We start from the raw sequence: 22,051 nt of genomic DNA, 5'->3' as shown, positions 1-22,051 counted from the left end.
TTTGCCTGTTTTATTTGTAAGCATTAGTGCATGCAGACAGATTTATAGAAACACACCTTACATTTGAACCTGTTCTCACTCCCAATGTGTCAAATACAGCTGCCTGCTTAGTTGCCCTATGCTTCAAAGTTTGACGCTTTAGTTGACCCTGTAGCGACATTTCTGGTAGCTCCCCTCTTGCATAATAGTATAAAGAGCAAGAAGAGACTGAGTTACATGGGTGGATCATACACCACCAGGAGACTGGATTGTACATCCTATGTGTGACCAAGTGACATCATTGAGTTGTTTTTAAGTTATGTTGCATAATTAAGTTTACGTACATAAATTACATACCATTATTTTAACAAAAAGAAGGATGTTTTCCTAATCCTTTCATGGTTTTGGTGCCTAAATCTAGCCAAACTGGGACTGTTTGACAATTTGAATTACAGTCCAAAAGTCATAATTCTTCGTATGTGAAATGTTTGTCAACAAGCTTTATTTTGAAAGTCAAACTGGCAGTGCAAGTAGTTATAGTGCCTCACTTGACTACTGAGTCCTTCATGTGTCAAACTGAGGCAAGAGGTAAGTAGAGCATCATTGCCACTGACCAAGCTGCTGTATTTGAGGATTTATTGTACATTTATAAGCATTGTGTCTAAATCTTTGTTGCCTTTGTCCCTTTTCTGCCTCTTCATCTGCTCCTACATTATTTCCCTTTCTTTTCTTTCCTTTCTTTTCTCTCCTTGCATCGGACTCTGTTCTCCCAGGACAAACTGTGTCTTCCTCACCACATCCTGGAAGAGAAGGGCCTTTTGAAGGTGAGCGTCACAATCCAGGCTCTGGTGGATGAGGCCTCCTCCAAACACAGCCTCCTGATGTGAGCAGAAGACAGGCAGAGCTTGAACTGACATGCACAACAAACACACACCTGGATCGACATGCTGACTTGATTTCACATGACGCTCATTATATTTAATTGTGCAAAATAGTGTTACATGGAACTAAACCAGTAAGACATGCATTTCTTTACTGAAGGATTTCCTCGCTGGATTAAGAATTCAGTATATTGCCAAGCAGCTGGTGGAGCAGCCAAAATGTACCAATGTTGAACTGGTTGAAGGTGATTTCTCACCATGAATGTTTTTGTTTTTTCTATCAGTTTAAGAGGGTGCATGTGAGTTAAAATAAACCCTGATGTCCCCCATTTTTTCAGGTACACACAAGAAACACAAACTGTCAATTGAAGGTCATTAATACAAAACCACAATTTAGACATTTTTACACTTGTTGGTACCAGAAATTCAGGATTCTTAGTGCCACTGTGAGAGAAGAAAAGGGGCTGTTAAGCATAGTCAAAAATATTTGGAGAAAAAAAAATCATAATGATATGATAATAAAGTGTTTATTTGAGGGTAAAGATTATTAATATTAGAACATTAAGTTATAATTTTACAAGAACATTTATTTAGAAGTCAAATTTTGAGAAATTTTGTAACTTTAAAAGAAAAAATTGTAATATTTGAAAATAAAGTAGCACTTTTACAGGATATAGCTTTAGTCTTGCAATATTGTGTCTTTCCACTCAAATTATGTTTTTATTATAGAATGACCACTATATTGTTGTCATATGATTTTCTTTTCTTGAAATGACTTTTGTTTTAAATAATATTACAAATATTATATACAGAAATTAAGACTTTATCCTTAAAATCTGACCCTAATCCTGGCCTTAATACTCTATTTTATAAAAACAGATGCAACAACATTTGAAGATTCTGGGATTTCACATAAACAGCGCAAAAAGTAAAGAAATTCGTGTTTGGTAGATTATTTCTTTGTTGTAACAATGCTTCTAGGCAATAAATCTTATACATTTGTTGGACAAAGCCTGCTTATTTCCCTTTTAAATGGTGCCACATTTGTAAGATTTACATTTAGCAGATGCTTTTGTCCAAAGAGTGGACAGTAATTCATACACTGATGGCGGTGGCTGCCATGCAAGGTGCCGACCAGCATCAGGAGGGGAATTGAACCAGCGACCTTCCGATAACGAGACGCTGGCTCTACCCCTTAGCCACAGCTGTGTATGGTTCTTCCACACGCTACTGAGGCTCCTGTTTGTTCAACTAATAAATTGTTCAATTGCCAATATGTCTCGTTTCTTCAGACTTCAATCATCCAATCCACTAAACAACACCAAACAAGAGTCAATAGAAGATTTGGCAAATTTTTTATGAGCGCAACCCACATACTCAGCACTGCTGCTCATCCCACAAATGCATGTTCCTTACACATGTGGCACCATTTAAAAGGAAAATAAACAGGCTTTCCAACGGTATAAGATTTATTGCCAAGAAGCATCGTTACAGCAAAGAAATAATCTACCAACCACAAATTTCCTTACTTTTTGTGCTATGTTTATAAGTTAGTTTAGTTGGTGGAGCTGTTTATGCTTCTTAGCATTGAATCTGAAGCATTTAGCCTAGCATCAAAATCATTACTTTAACTGTTCATATCATGCAGTTATTATCAAACCATAGGTTATCTATTTACAGATTGATTCCTGCTGAAGTTTCAGGTGAAGTGTTACCAGACTGTGTGAGTATTTGGTGTATGGCTCTCAGTTCCCTGCAGGGAATAAAACTAAGAGGCTATAGTCATAGCATACATAAAGACTTAACCACAATATGTATTTTACATAAAGATACTAATATAATATAAAATGAAGCTGAGATAATGTGTTTGAGTTGTTTTATACATTTAAGAAAAAATATCCCAAAGATATCTCTGCCTGTCCCTGAACCAGGTCTGATCTGTGAGAACATGCCACTGTGGAGACACCACTGTGTTTATCATGCCAGTTTGATCCATTGAAATAAGTCCACAAGTTTGTTTTTTGCTATTTTTTTTTTTGCTAAGTCTTTTCTTATCTTGAATCCTGTCCAACGTGTTGATTTTTTGGATGTGGTTCTTATGAAATTCAGTTTTGATAAAACGTGCAATGTAGGGGAAAAAAAGCCACTAAACAAAAGCAAAACGCCAGTCACTGTTTCCAGGGCAAATTCAAATTTCCATGTAGCAGCTCATGTCTGCAACCAGTACCACCTGTATTTAATGACTCCTTTCCTGGCAATGTTGATGAGCCACACTGTTCACCAAATATTTTTTGACAACAAAATTGAAGCTGTTGCCAATATGGAGTAATGGTGTATGACTACAGTAGAATCTGGGAGTCACATGTCATCCTCCAAGCCTGGCTTATAAAAGCAGTGTGGCTCCTTTAAGAAACATTCGAGGTGGCGTATGTGAGTGGTCGAGCAAGAGAAGGAGAAATAGCAACGGTGACTGTGTTCAGAGCAGACGTTGGAACAGAGAAGTTGTTTAGTAGCAGTAAAGTACAGTACACGTTACATTTTGACCACGAATAAACTCTGCAGCTCCTCAATACACAGGAAGAACTTCTGTTTGAGTGACAGCTATTGCTATCACTGCTCATATTCGTGATGCTTGTCCACGCTAATATTGATGCCTTCACTAATCCATGCTTGCATGTTAATCTTGCAAGAACTGCAGTCTGGTTGCCATGGTAATAACTACGTATAACTATTAACCACGCCCCTATTCTCTGTTTAAGAAAGAACACTGACCTTGAGACAGAAAGAGGAACTGACAGGTTGGCTTAATGCCAGATCATCTATGGAGTAGTATCTTGATTTCTATGTTAATGTTGATCTTAAACAAATTTCATGCTACAAGACACTTGATAAATATCAGAGTTGAATATTAGATTTTTATATTTCAGGATCAGGTGGGTGCAGGGTCACTGGGGTTGAGAAATCGTGTAATAGTCTGGATTGGTGATTGGTAGGGAGTTTTTAAAAACTCTTTGAATTCTTAAATACTGTAAGTTCTTTCTTTTTTCTTTTCTAACAAAAAACATTCTGACTCTACATTCTACTCACTATATTAGGGTAGGTATGGGTTTTCTACACTGTTAATGCTTCATTCCACAGCCTGTTACATCAACGCTGTGTGTTTTTGTGTGTGTGTGTGTGTGTGTGTGTGTGTGTGGCTTTAAAAGAGCAGCAAGTAATTGTTGACCTATATTGACCTCTGCTGGCGACTAAAATAATTGGAGCTTTCAGCAACGCTGACAATATCTTCTCCTATATAGTTGCAGCAGCTGAGAACATTTTGTTTGAACACATCTGAGCTAGAAATCTCTGAAGCTGGCCAAGTCTTTTTAGGGCCCGAGCAGGAAACCTGTGAGGTCCCTATTGTTTTTATAATGATTATTATTAGGGCCCGAGCAGGTAACCTGCGAGTTCCCTATTGTTTTTGTAGTGATCAGTATTTTTCTTTGTCCCAATGATCGCATTTTTCACTGCCTGAACGTGGATGAAAACGCGATTTTATTTTGGCAAACACATTAGGCTTGGCGAAAGTTTTTATAATCTATGGTCATTGTGAACCTCCACCACTAGGTGGCGCTATAACCAAGGAAAGTGCGTTTTGGCTTATAACTCCCATATACTTTGTCGCACATTTAAAAACCTTATATGCGAGGGTTCCCTGAATTCGGTTCAATCTTGTGATGTAGGCCACGGCCATTTGCACCCTAGTTTTTTTTCCACAAATTAGCAAAATGTCGCAAACCTACTTTTTCGAACTCCTCCCAGGCAATCTCACCGATTTCCACCAAACTTTGCTCACAGCATCTGTGGACACTAATGACAAATTGTCCCTTAGACATGAAACTCAGGTTACTACTTCCCCATAAGCTGCTAAGGCTCTGTGCAAAATTTTGACCAATGACCACTAGGTGGCGCTCTTTAAAATTCAAGTATTTTATATCTCCACATCAGTTGGTCGGATTAACACAAGACTTGGTACACTCATTGCCAATGCCCTCCTGAGGATAGCTGACAAAGGTGTTGCCGATCCGACACTAGGCAAGGCAAGGCAAGGCAAGTTTATTTGTATAGCACAATTCAGATACAAGGCAACTCAAAGTGCTTTACAGGCGCATAAAAATTACATTAAAAGCATTTTAAAACAGGGTAAGAAATATGAAAGTAGGCTACAATGGAAAAATTACATTAGAAACATTTAAAAATACATTGAAACAAAACATTAAAACAAGTTAAGAAATAGGAAAGTAGGCTCACTAGGTGGCGCTCTGGTGGCAGTCTAATTTTATATTTGGCACTGTGCCCACACCATAACAATTATGTCAACAAAATTCATAGGGGTGATATAGACTGGCCCCTGTAACTCACACACCAAAAATTACCAGCAGGTGGCGCTATTATCAACACAAAACCGTTTTTTGCCAATAACTTACACATAATATCTCGCAGTTTTAAACCTTATATCCACGTGTTCCCTGAATTCAGCTGAATTGTGTGATACCTACTTTCGCACTACATTTCCATTCGCAATATCATGTAAAATGAAACACTTACTTATCCCATTTAGGTAGGACATTTCCCAACATACATGGGACTGCGAGGGCCCATTCATCACTGCTTGCAGTTATAATTTTTTAGGCTGAATTCATGGATTTGGACCAGTAGGGCGCAAAACATTCAGCTTTGAACATGAGAATTTTCAAAGATCACCTTGATGAGTTGAATAATATTTACAATCTGTCAGACATTCAGTTATTATACTGCACGCTTATCAATGTTGAACAGTGCTATGTAAAAAAAAAAAAAATTCATACACTGGACTTAAATCACAGGAGAATCAGCGAGTTCGGGAAGTAACTAGGGGTATAGGTTTTACTAGGATAAATTAGATTGCTAAAGAAACATTATGTAACTTTTGTACCTTGAAATAACAGCTTCAAAATCATTTGATAGTACAGTGTCTTGTAACAGGGTGAACGGTGTCTCTGCCTCTTGTTTCTGCTCTATGTAACTTCAGTGAGTGGAGGATCACAGCGCTACATACGTTTACTTCAACATACAAGTTTTCAACACATCACATTGTTATGATGTCATGACTTTTGTTTGTAGTCAGCACCTACATTACACCTGACGCACCTGGTATTTGTATTTACGGCAGTGGTGTTGCCCTCAGACACTGTGGGGGGTGCCAAAACCCACAGAATAACAATTTCTTCACGATGTTGCTGTAATGTAAAAAATTGTAAAAATAATTAAACAGGTTATTTAAAATAAAGAATCTGTGAATGACCTTTTTAATGGCTCAAGGCTCCGAGTACTGAGTCTGTACTGAAACCACAGGAGCAGAGTCAATGATTTTGTCACATATTCACCTACTGGTCCTTAAAACCCAAATCTTGGCCAGGCTTATATATATATATATATAATACATATATATATATATATATATATATATATATATATGATTCATACATCTATGTGATCTCATTTCTCAATGAAGGCAATTTACTCCATTTTCCCTATGCACTCATGTCACAATGCATTCACTTTTTCACACTACACAGTTTAAAGCAAAACATTCAACATTCACACATACAACTCAATAAGCTCTCTCATTTCTCTTCCTCATTCACAGCGCTCTGCTGTCAGTTGCCATTACTATAGTAACCTCACACAGCGTCGGCAGTGTCATGTGTAGGACAAGCAGGGAGGAGGCAGTCAAAAACATATTAGCCACAGCCAGAAAGTCTTCATGCAAAAGAAAAAAATGAGTGACACTGAGGACAATCCCGGTGGTGAAGACGAGGTTGTGCTCGTACCAAAAAAAAGGAGCACATTACCTGACCATGTAGAAGGACTCAGAATTTGCAAGCAATATGTTTTGGCATCGTCTCAGTACCACAAGGTAAGGCTACAAATCTCTATAATCACCTCAAACATAACCATAAAATCCAATATGTGTTAGCAATCACTACATCAACTGCATCACAAAATCCTTAGCATTTAATCCGGGCAGAAAATCTCTGGCAGCCTGTTGAGGAGTGCTGAGATGAATTCCTTGTGCTGTGAGACAGCAAAGCACTGAACATGGGTTTTGATCTACATTAACCAGGTAGCTAAGTTAAAGCTAAGTTAACACTACATTAACAGAGTGTTGACTGAGCTAACACCAGCCCTACAACCTCTACGGTTTATAGTATCAGAAGTGATGCCTCCCTTCTCATCGTGGGGCTTACCAGTATCTATCTTAATAATTACTTATAGTAGCAAGAAAGCTATCAGTTAAAAGTTTTCTGCAATGTGTGTGTTTGTAAGATAGCTAGCTAGCCCGCTATAGTACAGTCAATAACGTGGGAGATGTGTTGAGTGTTTACTTAGTGCTATATTGTTACCAAGTGCTTGGTGGGGAGATGCAATGCTGGATAGTATGGAATCAACATGCCCATATTTCACTCTCCTCTGTCATCTTCTCACTGAAACACCAGCTAGAGTTTGTTAGTAAGGTTTCAGTAGTAACATAGCAGATTAAAAGGTAAGCTATAAGCATCAGGGCATCTGCGCTGCTCAGCAGAAGACGGTGTGGTGGAGTTTTGTGTGTTAATTTCACACTACGTTGGTTACCTAATATGTGGGAGCCGCTGCTGGAAAGTGAAAAAACAACATCCCCATCTTTAAGTCCTCGTTACAACGTGCTTATCATACTCATTAATGCTAAATGTTAACAGTGAAATATTGCTAAAGATGATGGGTATTGATAAGCAAGAAAAAAGCTTTTTTGATTGGAGTAAAATTCATTAAAAATAATGATTCAGAATTGGAACAAAGCTGCAGCATGAATCTAGCAATTGGTTTAGTAGAGAGCAGTGGAACATTTACATTTACAGTAGGTACTACTTCGTTGTGGCCAAGTTCACGCGTGATTCTCGCGCCTTTTTAGTGGAGGATCAATTGTGTTTTCATGAGAAGCGTCAATGTGCCCAAACAACCACCAGGTGGCATCTGTGAGCAGGAGGACGACAACATGCAGCAGCAGGGAGCAGTGACCATGAACGGGGAATGGACAGAGTTGCCTGATTTATGTTTCTGTTTATTGTTGCTTAAATACAAGAATGTAGCTAATAATACCTCACCCACTCCACACCTCATTCCAACTCCTTCCTTCAGCCTGTCGCTACAGGGTCCCTCTAGCAAGGACAAACTTAGTGAAAAAAATCATTCATCTCATCCGCCATCATCATCATCAACAACTCACTATGAAGCCTTTTAAATGTCTTTTAAGGTCTTATTCTTTGTATTTTGTATTTATCTGTGATATTCCCATTTTATGTTTATCTGTTTTCGTTTTGCTTTTATGTTTAACTGTGGTCTTTTTTTGTGCACACGTCAAAGACCCTAAAGACATCTGAGGTTGTGGTTTTCCTCGCTCGCTGCAGCCACGGCTAAGCGGAGGCAGAAACAATTACGCACAGCCTACAGAAGTTTCAACGTCCATACAAGCATTTAAGAAATGATTCTTAATTCAGAGAGGATTTTTACTCAACGAAAAAATGTATAAAGATCAGTTTTTAGGTTGAAGACACGACAGCAGCACATATGTCCAGATGCTGATGTGTGTCAGCTGTATAGCTCCCCTGGTAGAGCAGCTCCCCCAGTAAGCAGAATCTTCTGCTAGTATGAGTTCGAATCTCAGTATAGGTTGTACCTTTAGTTAATGTGTTTTCTTTTCTCATCATCATTATGATCACATATGGCTCCAAGTTTGAGCAAATCATGAGCAAATGAGCATTAATTCTCCGCCAGGCCGCAGCACCAGCTTTCCTGATTGTGTACATATTTGTCTCCAAATGCTTATGACACGCGCCGTCCCTGCAGAGTGGCAGCTGATTTGAGAACCTAATGTGGGTTTACTATTGCGTATTTCCTTTTGCTGCTATAAAAAAATATTTGCTTAGGAATGACAATGGAAACAGGTAAAAACAAACGAAATCTAGCAAGTATAGGGCGTATACTGGCGTATCACGCAGACTAAACCACTGGAGCTACCCCCCTCCCCCACCCCCGCGCGCTGAGGACAGCGACTCTGTTGCCTAGTTGTGGCTCTTGTGTCGCTGTCCTCAGCTCAATGCTGAAGCGGACCAGAGGTTTTGAATTCATTTTGTAAAGCGCTGTGACGTGCAGCGGCGCGTCCACCTAAATGATTCTAATCAGTTCCATAATTCAGAGAGGATTTTTACTGAACGAAAAAGGGATGCTGTGTTTTTAGGACAACAATTCTGTGAACTGAAAACTGTGAACTATGTGTGTGAGAGGAGAGCTATTAAGAACCGATTTTCAGGTTATTCAAAGAATTGAAGTCGAACAGCTGTAAAGTACTGTAGGGGGCAATGCTTTTGCCTGACAATGAGAAGGCTACTGTAGCCTACTTACTGTAAGTGAAGTATCTACATACATATGCACAAGCACACATACAGTATTTGGTCAGAGATTAATGGAGGTGCTAATGTGTCTATTAAGCTCATTACTTTTAATAGACCCGAGAAGGTGGAACATAAACAACCATTACAAGCAGAAAGAAAGCCGCTGAATCAGATCAATAGAGCGTTTTTTTTCTGGTTATCATCTATTGATATTCGGTACGCTACAGTTGTGGTGTCAGAATTTAACACAAATAGGCCTATTTGTGCTTTCTATTCCTTATATTTTCTACAACAGGCTTGTAGGTTTTCTAACAAAGTTCCACCGGAGCTTATGGCTGACGCATGTTGTCCAAAACAAAGAAAAACTGTGTCCTCCACGATGGTTGGTTTAACAGGTTTATTCGCCAAAGTACAAAATAAAAAGCATAAATTTTCCACGGGCACTGTAACTCACGATACCTGTCCTCTCACACTTCAAAACACGGCTTAAACATGGTCAGAAAACCGTGGGCTCCTCAGGCTCTCCTGTCCCCACACAGCCTAACTTCCTAAACACCGTGCTGCAGCTACTTGAATGAATCATCAGAGTTTGTGCAAATAATAATGATAATTTCAATTAACTTGTTTTTTTAAAATGCAATTAAATTATTAAACTACTATGAAATACAAAGTATATATTCCATAATGAACTGAAAATTACTATGATATATATATATAGTCACACGGCACCTACAAGGCTTATAGAAAGAAGAACAACGCCGCTTCATGTTATGTGCAGCTTTCGAAGCAGGTTAACATTCAAAAAAGAAATATTTATATATAAATGTTTTTCAATCTTTAAAAAAAATGTGGAACGTGCTTCAAATGAAATGATTTTATTAAAGAAATTCAACAGGTCAGTGCAGTGCAGTATATACTGTAGGCTAGGCTATTTAAAGCATAGTGAGTCCACCAGAGGATTTGCGTGGTGTTCGCAGGAACTCATTGATTTTGTCTGTGCAGTCTTTCAAGTCCTTCATCTCCATCCCTGGAAATTGTCTCTTCAGGGTTTCGATGACAAAGTTTTTGATGTTTTGTGGGAGTTCTTGCTTGCCCCTTGATCCATCCCAGTTGGTGGTTTTGCACCAGACTTTGTAGTTTTCGTCTGAGATGATACTCTTGAACAGCAGGCACCCATACCTTCCCACTTGGCCGTGGCTCTGTTGTCGGATCCTAGCGTGGTCATGTGGAGAACATTGCGCAAGCTCATGTCAGGATGTTGAGGGGGAATTTGGATGCTGTTGTTAAAGGTGAAGGACAGGGCCAATGGAGACATCTCCGCTTGTGAAAAAGCCGATTCAGGAGTTGAAGTGCTCCTGGGGATCGGTCTCATAGGCATAGCAGGGACATTCCGGGTTCTCTGTTCAAGAGCAGCTTGCAGTTCTCCGAACCCAGCTCTCACCTCTTCCATAAGAGCTTGTCCCCCTCTCTGGCACTCGGAGTGGCTGGTCTCTTTAGTCTTTGGTTCTCCTCTCTGAGGTTTTGGTTCTCAGCTTTCAGGCTTGCAATATTGGCAAGCAGGGTCTCGTTCTCAGCAAGCAGTGCTTCTTGTTGGTTCTCTGCTGCGGCAAGCTCTGCCACTCTCCGGGCTAGAAGATTTGTCAAATGTACCACCATGTCCTTTTCGCCATTGCACCGCTCGACATTGGGCTGAATCACCTTACTAACAAATGCCTGTAATTTGAAATAGAGATAAGTCATGAGTCATGGTTCAGATAAGCAAGGGTGCCTACCATATAAAGAATTAAACACTTGTACTGTATAGGTTGCACAATAGCCCTTACCTCCTTTTTTTTGACGAGACGCTTAGCTGTGCGTGGCTGCACAGATGATGATGCTGGAGGACGTTTGACTGCAGTCTGTAACACAGAAACATTACAAAGACATTAGAGCCTGGATGTATGAAAAAAAGTTTTAATAGGCCACATTGCATTAACAATTTGTACTAAGTAACATCTGATTCTCCTAATAATAGCCTAACATTTATTTAATTAAAAAACTTACCCGGTTTTGCCCCTGAGCTGCAGGAGGTGAGTTTTCCTTGTTTTGTAAAAGAGTCTTGATGACTTTGGAAGAGGGTCTTGGAGGCTGGGGTTTTGCTGTCACTCTGTAAAAACCTCTGGTGTCCATGGTCGCTTAGTAGTCAGGTGATGAAGGGTAGCTGTACAGCAGGGTTACTATAGGTAGAATAGATCTGTAGTCGAGACTGTGGCCCTTTTCTACCCATCGTGGGGGAGTGGCAAGAGGGTGGAGAAGCGGGAATGAGGACGTGAGTGAACCAAGGCAGGGAGTAATCCAAGTAGCCTAATCCACGCCCACTCAGCAAGAATAAATAGTGGTATCGGACTAAATGTGGTACCTCGATGTCAGAGATGGATGTGATCAACTCGCAAGACAGTGAGCTCATCAGGAGTCTGCGGATTAGAGGTTGGAGGACTCAAGCTATCGCCAAACATCTGAAGATGATTGGAGTTACACCTTCCTTGCGCACTATCCGACGTCATTGTCGGCGTGCTGTTGTTGAGAAGAAGAACCATACGCCGCGTAAACTGACAAGGTATTGTTTCTTTTTGTTCTTTAAACGTGTGAACTCTGCACATGGTTTTGCAATACAAATAAATTATTATGTAGCCCACAATTGTACTAACTATGTATTGAAACAATGTCTCTCTACCAGTCAGGTGATGGAAATAATAGACTCCATCCTGAAAAATGGACGACGAGTTACCTGCAAGAAAAGTCAAAGCGCTTCTCCTAAGAAGGCACAATATAAACATAAGTTTATGCTCAGTGAGAAAAGCAGTCCGTCATCTTGGCTGGAAGTTTGGGAAGCCCAGGTACTGTAACACATCTCATTTTACAACATTTAGGCTATAGTTACCACTGTGATAATCTGGCACTAAATGTAGACTTACAGTAACATTTTGATATACTTATTCTGGTTACAGATTCATTCCAATGACTCGGGATAAAAACAAAGAGGCATGTCTACGTCAAGCACAAGAATGGAAGGCTGCTGGTGAGAAGTTTGACGACGTTTTCTTCACCGATGAGTCAACTGTGGCACTGGAACGTTTTGCATTGAAGTGCTGGAGAAAGGCAAACTACACGGGCACGGCAAAGCCTAGAGTGAAACACCCGGTCAAACTGCACGTCTGGGGCGGAATTTCGCGTTGTGGCCCCGGCCCGCTTGTCATTTTCGATGGTGAGTGATGAAGAGATTGAAGCGTGTATATGTATATAGTATAGCCTATGTAAATTAAAATGTTGAAATAAAACATTATTTAACCCGCAGGTATTATGGACCGACACTTCTACGCGGAAGAGATAATCAAAAAAGTGGCCAGTCCATACCTAAGAGAGCGGTTCCTTATGCCCAGACACAGATTCTTCCAAGGTAGCCTGACAATCTCTTTTTCTAACAATCCTTGCCATGCGTACAACAAAAGCAATGTGACGATGATTAGGCTGCTCTGATTTATCCTTTGCTATCCTTTTTTTTCAGACAATGATCCCAAACACACTGCATGCAGTGTCAGAGACTGCATTCAGAACAAGGGGATCAACTGGGTGAAAAAAACCAGCAGAGTACGTTAGTTATTATCGTAATGTAACCTAAATAAATATTCGGGATAAATAAATAGCAGGAAATAACAGTGCTGACTTGTCCATGTATTTCTTAGGTCGCCGGATCTGAACCCGATCGAGTTAGTCTGGGCTTCAATGAAACGCTACATTCGCTGTGAGGCCAAACCCAGGAACAGAGATGAACTGATCTCTGCGATAGAGTCATTCTGGAAATATGAACTCACGACAGAGGTCTGCAACAAATACATTGATCACTTGGGCAAAGTCATCAAGCAAGTGATAACATTAAAGGGAGCACCAACTGGCATGTGATTGGCAGTCAGTGAACATTACGGCCAAGGGACCCCTCCTGCAGGGAGACTGCTTCAGGGACTCACTCCACTCATAACCTTCTGTATATCCGACTACTGTGAAGCTGCTGATTATGTATTTTAATAAAGCTAGAGAAACCTGTCTGACATGACGTGGCGTCGTTCTTCTTTCTATAAGCCTGTTGTAGAAAATATAAGGAATAGAAAGCACAAATATTTGTGTTAAATTCTGACACCACAACTCTAGCGTACCGAATATCAAATCAAATCAAATCAAATCAAATCAAATCAAATTTTATTTGTATAGCCCAAATTCACAAATCACAGTTTGCCTCAGAGGGCTTTACAATCTGTACAGAGACGACACCCTCTGTCCTTCGACCCTCGATTCGAGTGAGGAAAAACTTGCCCCAAAAAAGGCCCTTTTAACAGGGAAAAAATGCGGAAGAAACCTCAGGGAGAGCCACAGAGGAGGGATCCCTCTCCCAGGACGGACAGACGTGCAATAGATGTCGCATGTACAGAGCAGATCAACGAGATCACAATGTATTCAATTATAAGCGATGGTTGACAGGAGTGAAAGTACACAAAGATGTATTACAGCAATAATGATGAAATGCACATGGAAATGTGATTACTAGTGATAACAGTAGTAATGATCAATGGCAAGGATGGTATGTAGCAATGCAGTACGATAATAGTAGTGGAACGTATGTAACAGAGATGTGACTAATATTAGCGACAGTAGTGGTGGGTGTCAGGCAGGGTCATGGCAGTAGGTGCATCCACGATCAGGCAGGGCCATAGCAGTAGGCGCATCCACGATCAGGCAGGGCCATAGCAGTGGGCGCATCCACGATCAGGCAGGGCCATAGCAGTGGGCGCATCCACGATCCACGACCCGGGCGCGGCCAGGATCCAAGGGAGCCTGTAGGACTAGAAAGCACAAGGACTCCGGGGAAGAAGCAAGTCAGTGACATGCAGAGATGGGGCATGTATACAGGCATAATGTATACAGATGGAGAGGAGAGGAGAGGGGAGGAGAGAGAAGCTCAGTGTGTCATTGTCCCCCGGACTAGGCCTATAGCAGCATAACTAAGAGCTCGTCCAGGACAGGCCTGGGCCTGTCCTGGACCAGCCCCAACTATAAGCTCTATCGAAGAGGAAGGTCTTAAGTCTACTCTTAAAGGTAGAGAGGGTGTCCGCCTCCCGGACCAAAACAGGAAGATGGTTCCACAGAAGAGGAGCTTGATAACTGAAGGCTCTGGCTCCCATTCTACTTTTGGAGACTTTAGGAACTACAAGTAATCCTGCGTTCTGGGAGCGTAATGCTCTAGTTGGGTGATAGGGTAATATGAGCTCCTGGAGATATGATGGTGCCTGACCATTAACAGCTTTGTAAGTGAGGAGAAGGATTTTAAACTCTATTCTTGATTTTACAGGGAGCCAGTGCAGAGAGGCCAGTACAGGAGTAATATGATCTCTTTTCTTAGTTCCTGTCAGTACACGTGCTGCAGCATTCTGGACCAGCTGGAGACTCTTTAGAGACTTGTTAGGGCAGCCTGATAATAGAGAATTACAATAGTCCAGTCTGGAAGTAACAAATGCATGGACTAGCTTTTCTGCGTCTTTTTGAGACAGGATGGGCCTGATTTTTGCAATGTTACGTAGATGAAAAAATGCAGACCTTGAAATTTGTTTTATGTGGGAGTTGAAGGACATATCTTGATCAAAGATAACTCCCAGATTCCTGACGGTGGTGCTGGAGGCCAAGTTAATGCCATCCAAACTCGCTATATCATTAGATAATGCATCTCTAAGGTGTTTAGGACCAAGTACTATAACTTCGGTTTTATCTGAGTTTAACAGCAGAAAATTGCAGGTCATCCAGGTCTTAATGTCCTTGAGACATGCATGGAGTTTAGTAAGCTGATTAGTTTCATTTGGCTTTATTGATAGGTATAACTGTGTATCATCTGCATAACAATGAAAGTTTATGGAGTGTTTCCGAATTATATTTCCTAGAGGGAGCATATATAAGGTGAATAGTATGGGTCCAAGCACGGAGCCTTGAGGAACACCATGACTAACCTTGGTATACAGGGATGACTCATTAACATGTACAAACTGAAATCGATCCGATAAATAGGACTTAAACCAGTTTAATGCGGGTCCTTTAATGCCAATTAAGTGTTCCAGTCTCTGTAGTAGAATGTGATGATCAATGGTATCAAATGCAGCACTAAGATCTAGTAAGACCAGGACAGAGACAAGTCCTTTGTCAGAAGCGATTAGGAGGTCATTTGTAACTTTCACCAGTGCCGTCTCTGTGCTATGATGTGCTCTAAAACCTGATTGAAAATCCTCATATAAACTATTTTTATGAAGAAAGTCACATAGCTGGTTGGCGACTGCTTTCTCAAGGATCTTGGAGAGGAAAGGGAGGTTGGATATAGGTCTATAGTTGGCTAAAGTTTCTGGATCAAGATTAGGCTTTTTAAGGAGCGGTCTAATTACAGCTAGTTTAAAGGATTGTGGTACGTATCCTGTTAATAGAGACAGGTTGATCATTTCTAGTAAAGATGTGCTAATTAAAGGTAAAGTTTCTTTCAGCAACCTAGTTGGGATGGGGTCTAGGAGACAAGTTGTTGGTCTAGATGAAGAAACCATCGAAGTTAGTTGGTGGAGGTCAATGGGAGAGAAGCAGTCTAAATATAAGTCAGAATTTAGAACTGTTTCTGAGGTTCCTGTGTTTAAAGATACAATAGTGCCAGTTGAGGGCAAGCGATGATGGATTTTGTCTCTAATAGTTAAAATTTTATCATTGAAGAAGCTCATGAAGTCATTACTACTGAGCGTTGTAGGAATACATGGTTCAGTAGAGCTGTGACTTTCTGTCAGCCTGGCTACAGTGCTGAAAAGAAACCTGGTGTTGTTTTTGTTTTCCTCTATTAATGACGAGTAATAGCTTGCTCTGGCATTGCGGAGGGCCTTCCTATATGTTTTAAGGCTATCTTTCCAGGCTAAGCGGGATTCTTCCAAGTTGGTGGAACGCCATTTCCTTTCAAATTTCCGTGATGTTTGCTTCAATTTGCGGGTATCCGAGTTATACCAGGGTGCTAACCTCCTGTGCTTTATAGGTTTCCTTTTCAGGGGGGCAATAGAGTCCAGTGTTGTTCGCAATGAGCCTGCAGTGCTATCAACAAGATGATCGATTTGTGAGGAACTGAGGTTAGTGGAGGAGTCCTCTATTATATTGAGACATGGCATTGAGTTTAGTGCCAGCGGTATAATTTTCTTAAATTTAGCTACAGCACTATCAGATAGACATCTAGTGAAGGAGTTTTTGCCTAATGGTGTGTAGTCCAGTAATAGAACTTCAAAAGTTATTAAGTGATGGTCTGATAAAAGAGGATTCTGTGGAGAAACTGTTAGATTTTCAATCTCGATACCATAAGCTAGAACAAGGTCAAGGGTGTGGTCAAAACAGTGAGTTGGTTTATGTACACACTGAGAGAAGCCAATAGATTCTAATAATGAGATAAATGCAGTACTAAGGCTATCATTAACGACATCCACATGAATATTAAAATCACCTACAATAATTACTTTATCTGATTTGAGGACTAGACTTGATAAAAACTCAGAGAATTCAGATAAAAATTCTGAGTACGGACCAGGTGCTCGATACACTACAACAAATAGAACTGGCTGTAAAGTTTTCCACGTTGGATGTGAAAGACTCAGAACAAGGCTTTCAAATGAGTTATAATTTAATTTAGGTTTAGGAATGATTGACAGACTTAAGTCATAAATAGCTGCAACACCACCTCCTCGGCCGGAGCCTCGAGGAATGTGAGTATTAATGTGACTGGGTGGAGTGGATTCATTCAGGCTGACATATTCTTCAGGATGCAGCCAAGTTTCAGTAAGACAGAATAAATCAATATTACAGTCTGAAATTAAGTCATTTACTAGTACAGCTTTCGATGACAGGGATCTGATATTTAGGAGTCCGCATTTAATTCTCGTCTTGTTTTGAGATTGCAGAGTTGCTGTTAATTTTTATTAGATTTTCATGCACAACTCCTCTTCTGTGGACTTTTGATTTGATTAATTTAATTAATTTAGGTGGTCGGGGGGCAGACACAGTCTCAATGAAGTTTTGGGTGTGCAACTGATCTAATGGAAGCTCAGAGAAGCGTGTAAGACTGCAGCTCTGCCTCCTGGTCTCAACTCTGGGTTGTCAGGCTGGTTGTTGGCTAATGAAATGGGTTAAATTTCTAGAGATGAGAGCCGCTCCGTCCAAAGTGGGATGGATGCCGTCTCTCCTAGTGAGACCAGGTTTTCCCCAGAAAGTCCGCCAATTATCAACAAAGCCCACATTGTTTGCTGGACACCACCTTGACAGCCAGCGGTTGAATGATGACATGCGGCTGAACATGTCATCACTGGTTAGGTTTGGCAGGGGCCCAGAGAAAACTACGGAGTCCGACATTGTTTTGGCATAGTTACACACCGACTCAACATTAATCTTAGTGACTTCCGACTGGCGTAGCCGGGAGTCATTACCGCCGACATGTATTACGATCTTACTATATTTACGTTTAGCTTTAGCCAGCAGTTTCAAGTTTGATTCGATGTGGCCCGCTATGGCCCCTGGGATGCATTTCACTATGGTCGCTGGTGCCTCTAACTTCACGTTTCGTACTATGGAGCTGCCAATGACCAGAGTTGGTTTCTCAGCGGGTGTGTCGCTGAGTGGGGAAAATTTGTTAGAAACGTGAAGCGACAGGTGGTGTAACGTGTGCTTTGACTTGGTATTATGCTCCCTTCGTTCAGTCACCCAGCCGCCCTGTTTTCCCGGCTGCTCGGGAGTTGCCGAGGGACGGCTAGCTGAAGCTACAGTTGCTCGGTCCGCACTAGCTAAGAGGCTAACTGCAGCAGTTACAGTCGGAGTTTCCATGCTGCGATTTTCATGCACAACTCCTCTTCTGTGGACTTTTGATTTGATTAATTTAATTCATTTAGGTGGTCGGGGGGCAGACACAGTCTCAATGAAGTTTTGGGTGTGCAACTGATCTAATGGAAGCTCAGAGAAGCGTGTAAGACTGCAGCTCTGCCTCCTGGTCTCAACTCTGGGTTGTCAGGCTGGTTGTTGGCTAATGAAATGGGTTAAATTTCTAGAGATGAGAGCCGCTCCGTCCAAAGTGGGATGGATGCCGTCTCTCCTAGTGAGACCAGGTTTTCCCCAGAAAGTCCGCCAATTATCAACAAAGCCCACATTGTTTGCTGGACACCACCTTGACAGCCAGCGGTTGAATGATGACATGCGGCTGAACATGTCATCACTGGTTAGGTTTGGCAGGGGCCCAGAGAAAACTACGGAGTCCGACATTGTTTTGGCGTAGTTACACACCGACTCAACATTAATCTTAGTGACTTCCGACTGGCGTAGCCGGGAGTCATTACCGCCGACATGTATTACGATCTTACTATATTTACGTTTAGCTTTAGCCAGCAGTTTCAAGTTTGATTCGATGTGGCCCGCTATGGCCCCTGGGATGCATTTCACTATGGTCGCTGGTGCCTCTAACTTCACGTTTCGTACTATGGAGCTGCCAATGACCAGAGTTGGTTTCTCAGCGGGTGTGTCGCTGAGTGGGGAAAATTTGTTAGAAACGTGAAGCGACAGGTGGTGTAACGTGTGCTTTGACTTGGTATTATGCTCCCTTCGTTCAGTCACCCAGCCGCCCTGTTTTCCCGGCTGCTCGGGAGTTGCCGAGGGACGGCTAGCTGAAGCTACAGTTGCTCGGTCCGCACTAGCTAAGAGGCTAACTGCAGCAGTTACAGTCGGAGTTTCCATGCTGCGGAGCCGAGCCTCCAACTCACTGAGCCTCGCCTCCAACACTACAAATAAACTACACTTAATACATGTACCAGTATCACTAAGGGAGGCAGAGGTGTAACTGAACATCTGGCACACTGAGCAAGAGAAAAGAGGAGAGCAAGAGGGAGAGAGAGAAGCCATCGCTAGCTGATAGTGGCTAAGCTAGGACACGATAGATTAGCCAGCAGAGCTAGGAGAGCTACAAACAGCAGCAAGCCCGGCGACCAAGCTATAAACACAGAGTATTGTTGAATGCCTTAGTGGACCAGCACGTGCCCGATAACAAGCGGGATCTCGGTCGCTGCAGAAAGGAATACAACAATAATCTGCTCGGACGAGCCGGAGCAGCACAGTTACGCTATCAGTCAGTAACACAACAACAGGAAATGACGCAATGACGCAACACGCTTACCGTAGTACGTAGTATGTAGCATCTGTGGCCCCTTCTGACAAAACTTATTAAAAGAATTTAGATATTCCAAAGAATACTCAAGTTATTAAATTACAACTTCCTGCAGATTTCTCTCCAAACAGGAAGTGTTGCATATCTCCACATTGGTGTGTCCGAATGACATGAAACTCAGGATACTACTTCCACATGAGCCCCTTAGGCACTGTGCAAAATTTTGCCCGATGACCACTAGGTGGCACTCTTTAAATTGAAGTATTTTATATCTCCACATCGGTTGGTCGGATTATTACAAAATTTGATATCCTCATTGCCAATGCCCTCCTGAGGATAGCTGATGAAGGTCTTACCGATCTGACACTAGGTGGCGCTCTGGTGACAGTTTCATTTTATATTTGGCACTGTGCCCACACCATAACACTTATGGATATGAAATTGATAGGGGTGGTATAGACTGGTGCCTGTAACTCACACAACAAAAATGACCAGCAGGTGGCGCTATATTCAACACAAAACCGTTTTTGCCTAATAACTCCCACATAATATGGAGCACATTGTTAAACCTTATATCTATGTGTTCCCTGCATTCAGCTGAATTGTGTCATGTAGGCCACGCCCACTTTCGAGGTACATTTCCATTTGCACATTCCGGAATGTCACAAACCTACTTTTTCGAACTCCTCCCAGGCAGTTTCTCCAATTTGCACAATACTTTGCACACAGCATCTGTGGACCCTCCTCACAAAAAGTTATTAAAAGATTTATGATAGTCCAAATAACGGCCAAAGTATGAAACAACAACTTCCTGCACATTGTGGTAATACAGACAATCTTCCATATCTTGATAAAAATACAGTCCCATTCACACTAAAGTTTTTTTAATGTGTTCCATGGCCCCAAGACGGTTTGTGAAAAATTTGGTGCAAATCGGCCAATAGGGGGCGCTTTTATTGCTAAATGACGAAATAGCAGCTTGACTGCCTTCACTTTTGATTCCTCAATGGAAGGTGTTGCATGAACAAGCCCCGACAGCAGCATGACATCACAGCAGCAGGCAGCGACAGCAGCACGCCTCGACGCGCGTGGACTGCGAGGGCCAGTTCATCGCTGCTTGCAGCTTTAATTTATATTTGGCACTGTGCCCACACCATAACAATTATGTCAACAAAATTGATAGGGGTGGTATAGACTGCCCCCTGTAACTCACACACCAAAAATGACCAGCAGGTGGCGCTATTATCAACACAAAAACGTTTTTGGCAAATAACTCCCACATGATATGTTGCACAGTTTAAAACCTTATATCTATCCGTTCCCTGAATTCAGCTGAATCGTGTGATGTAGGCCACGCAAAATTCGCAAAATCACGAAAAATGAAAAACCTACTTTTTCGAACTCCTCCCAGGCAATGTCACCGATTTCCACAAAACTTTGCACACAGCATCTGTGGACACTCCTGACAAAAAGTTATTAAAAGAATTTTGATAGTCCAACAAACGCCCAAAATATAGAACTACAATTTCCTGCACATTGTGGTAACACAGACAGTCTTGCATATCTTGACGAAATACACTTCCATTGCCACAAAACTTTTGTTAATCATTTGCCATCGTGTGATGATGGTTTGTGCAAAATTCTGTGCAAATCGGCCAATAGGTGGCGCTTTTATTGCTAAATGACGAAATACCAGTTTGACTGACTTCACTTTTGATTCCTCAATGCAAGTTATTGCATGAACAAGCCCCGACAGCAGCATGCCCCGACGCATGTGGACTATGAGGGCACGTGCATCACTGCTTGCAGTTTTAATTTTATGTTTGGCACTGTGCCCACACCATAACAATTATGTAAACGAAATTCATAGGGGTGGGATAGACTGGCCCCTGTAACTCACACACCAAAAATAACCAGCAGGTGGCGCTATTATCAAGACAAAAGAGTTTTTGGCCAATAACTCCCACATTATATGTTGCACAGTTTTAAACCTTATATCTACGTGTTCCCTGACTTCAGCTAGTTGTGTGATGTAGGCCACGTTCGCACTAAATTTCCATTCACAAATTCGCTAAATGTCGCAACCCTACTTTTTCGAACTCCTCCCAGGCAATTTCTCCGATTTGCACAAAAATTTCCACACAGCATCTGTGGACCTTCCTGACAAAAAGTTATTAAAAGAATTGTGATAGTCCAAACAGCACCCGAAATATAAAACAACAATTTCCTGCACATTGTGGTCAAACAGACAGTCTTGCTTATCTTGACGAAATACAGTCCGATTACCACAAAACTTTTCCTAATTGTGTGCCATGGCCCGATGACTGTTTGTGCAAAATTTGGCGCAAATCAGCCAATAGGTGGCGCTTTTATTGCTAAATGACAACACGACAGCTTGACTGCCTTCACTGTTGATTCCTCATTGGAACTTGTTGCATTAACAAGCCCAGACAGCAGCATGCCCCAACAGCAGCACGCCCTGACAGCAGCATGCTCTGCGAGGGCCC

General features: G+C 41.5%; 1 protein-coding gene and 1 long non-coding RNA gene across 2 annotated transcripts in view; one reads left to right on the top strand and one right to left on the bottom strand.

Moving 5' to 3' along the window:
• The window catches only part of lrch1 (leucine-rich repeats and calponin homology (CH) domain containing 1), a 261,434-nt gene extending 259,941 nt beyond the window's left edge, over positions 1-1,493 (top strand). The window contains exon 19 of the mRNA XM_084362581.1: positions 753-1,493. Coding sequence (XP_084218707.1) covers positions 753-866 — 114 coding nt within the window. The 3' untranslated portion in view covers positions 867-1,493. The remainder of the gene's footprint in view (positions 1-752) is intronic.
• Positions 72-22,051, bottom strand: part of LOC311262835 — a 34,752-nt gene continuing 12,772 nt past the window's right edge. Inside the window, exon 6 of the long non-coding RNA XR_014623302.1 lies at positions 72-857. This is a non-coding gene — a long non-coding RNA (uncharacterized lncRNA). The remainder of the gene's footprint in view (positions 858-22,051) is intronic.

The sequence above is a fragment of the Pagrus pagrus genome (genome assembly GCF_965226575.1).
Source record: "Pagrus pagrus genome assembly, chromosome: 9".
NCBI lineage: Eukaryota > Metazoa > Chordata > Actinopteri > Spariformes > Sparidae > Pagrus > Pagrus pagrus.
Note: the sequence above shows the minus strand (reverse complement) of the source record. Positions and strands in the feature narration are given on the sequence as shown.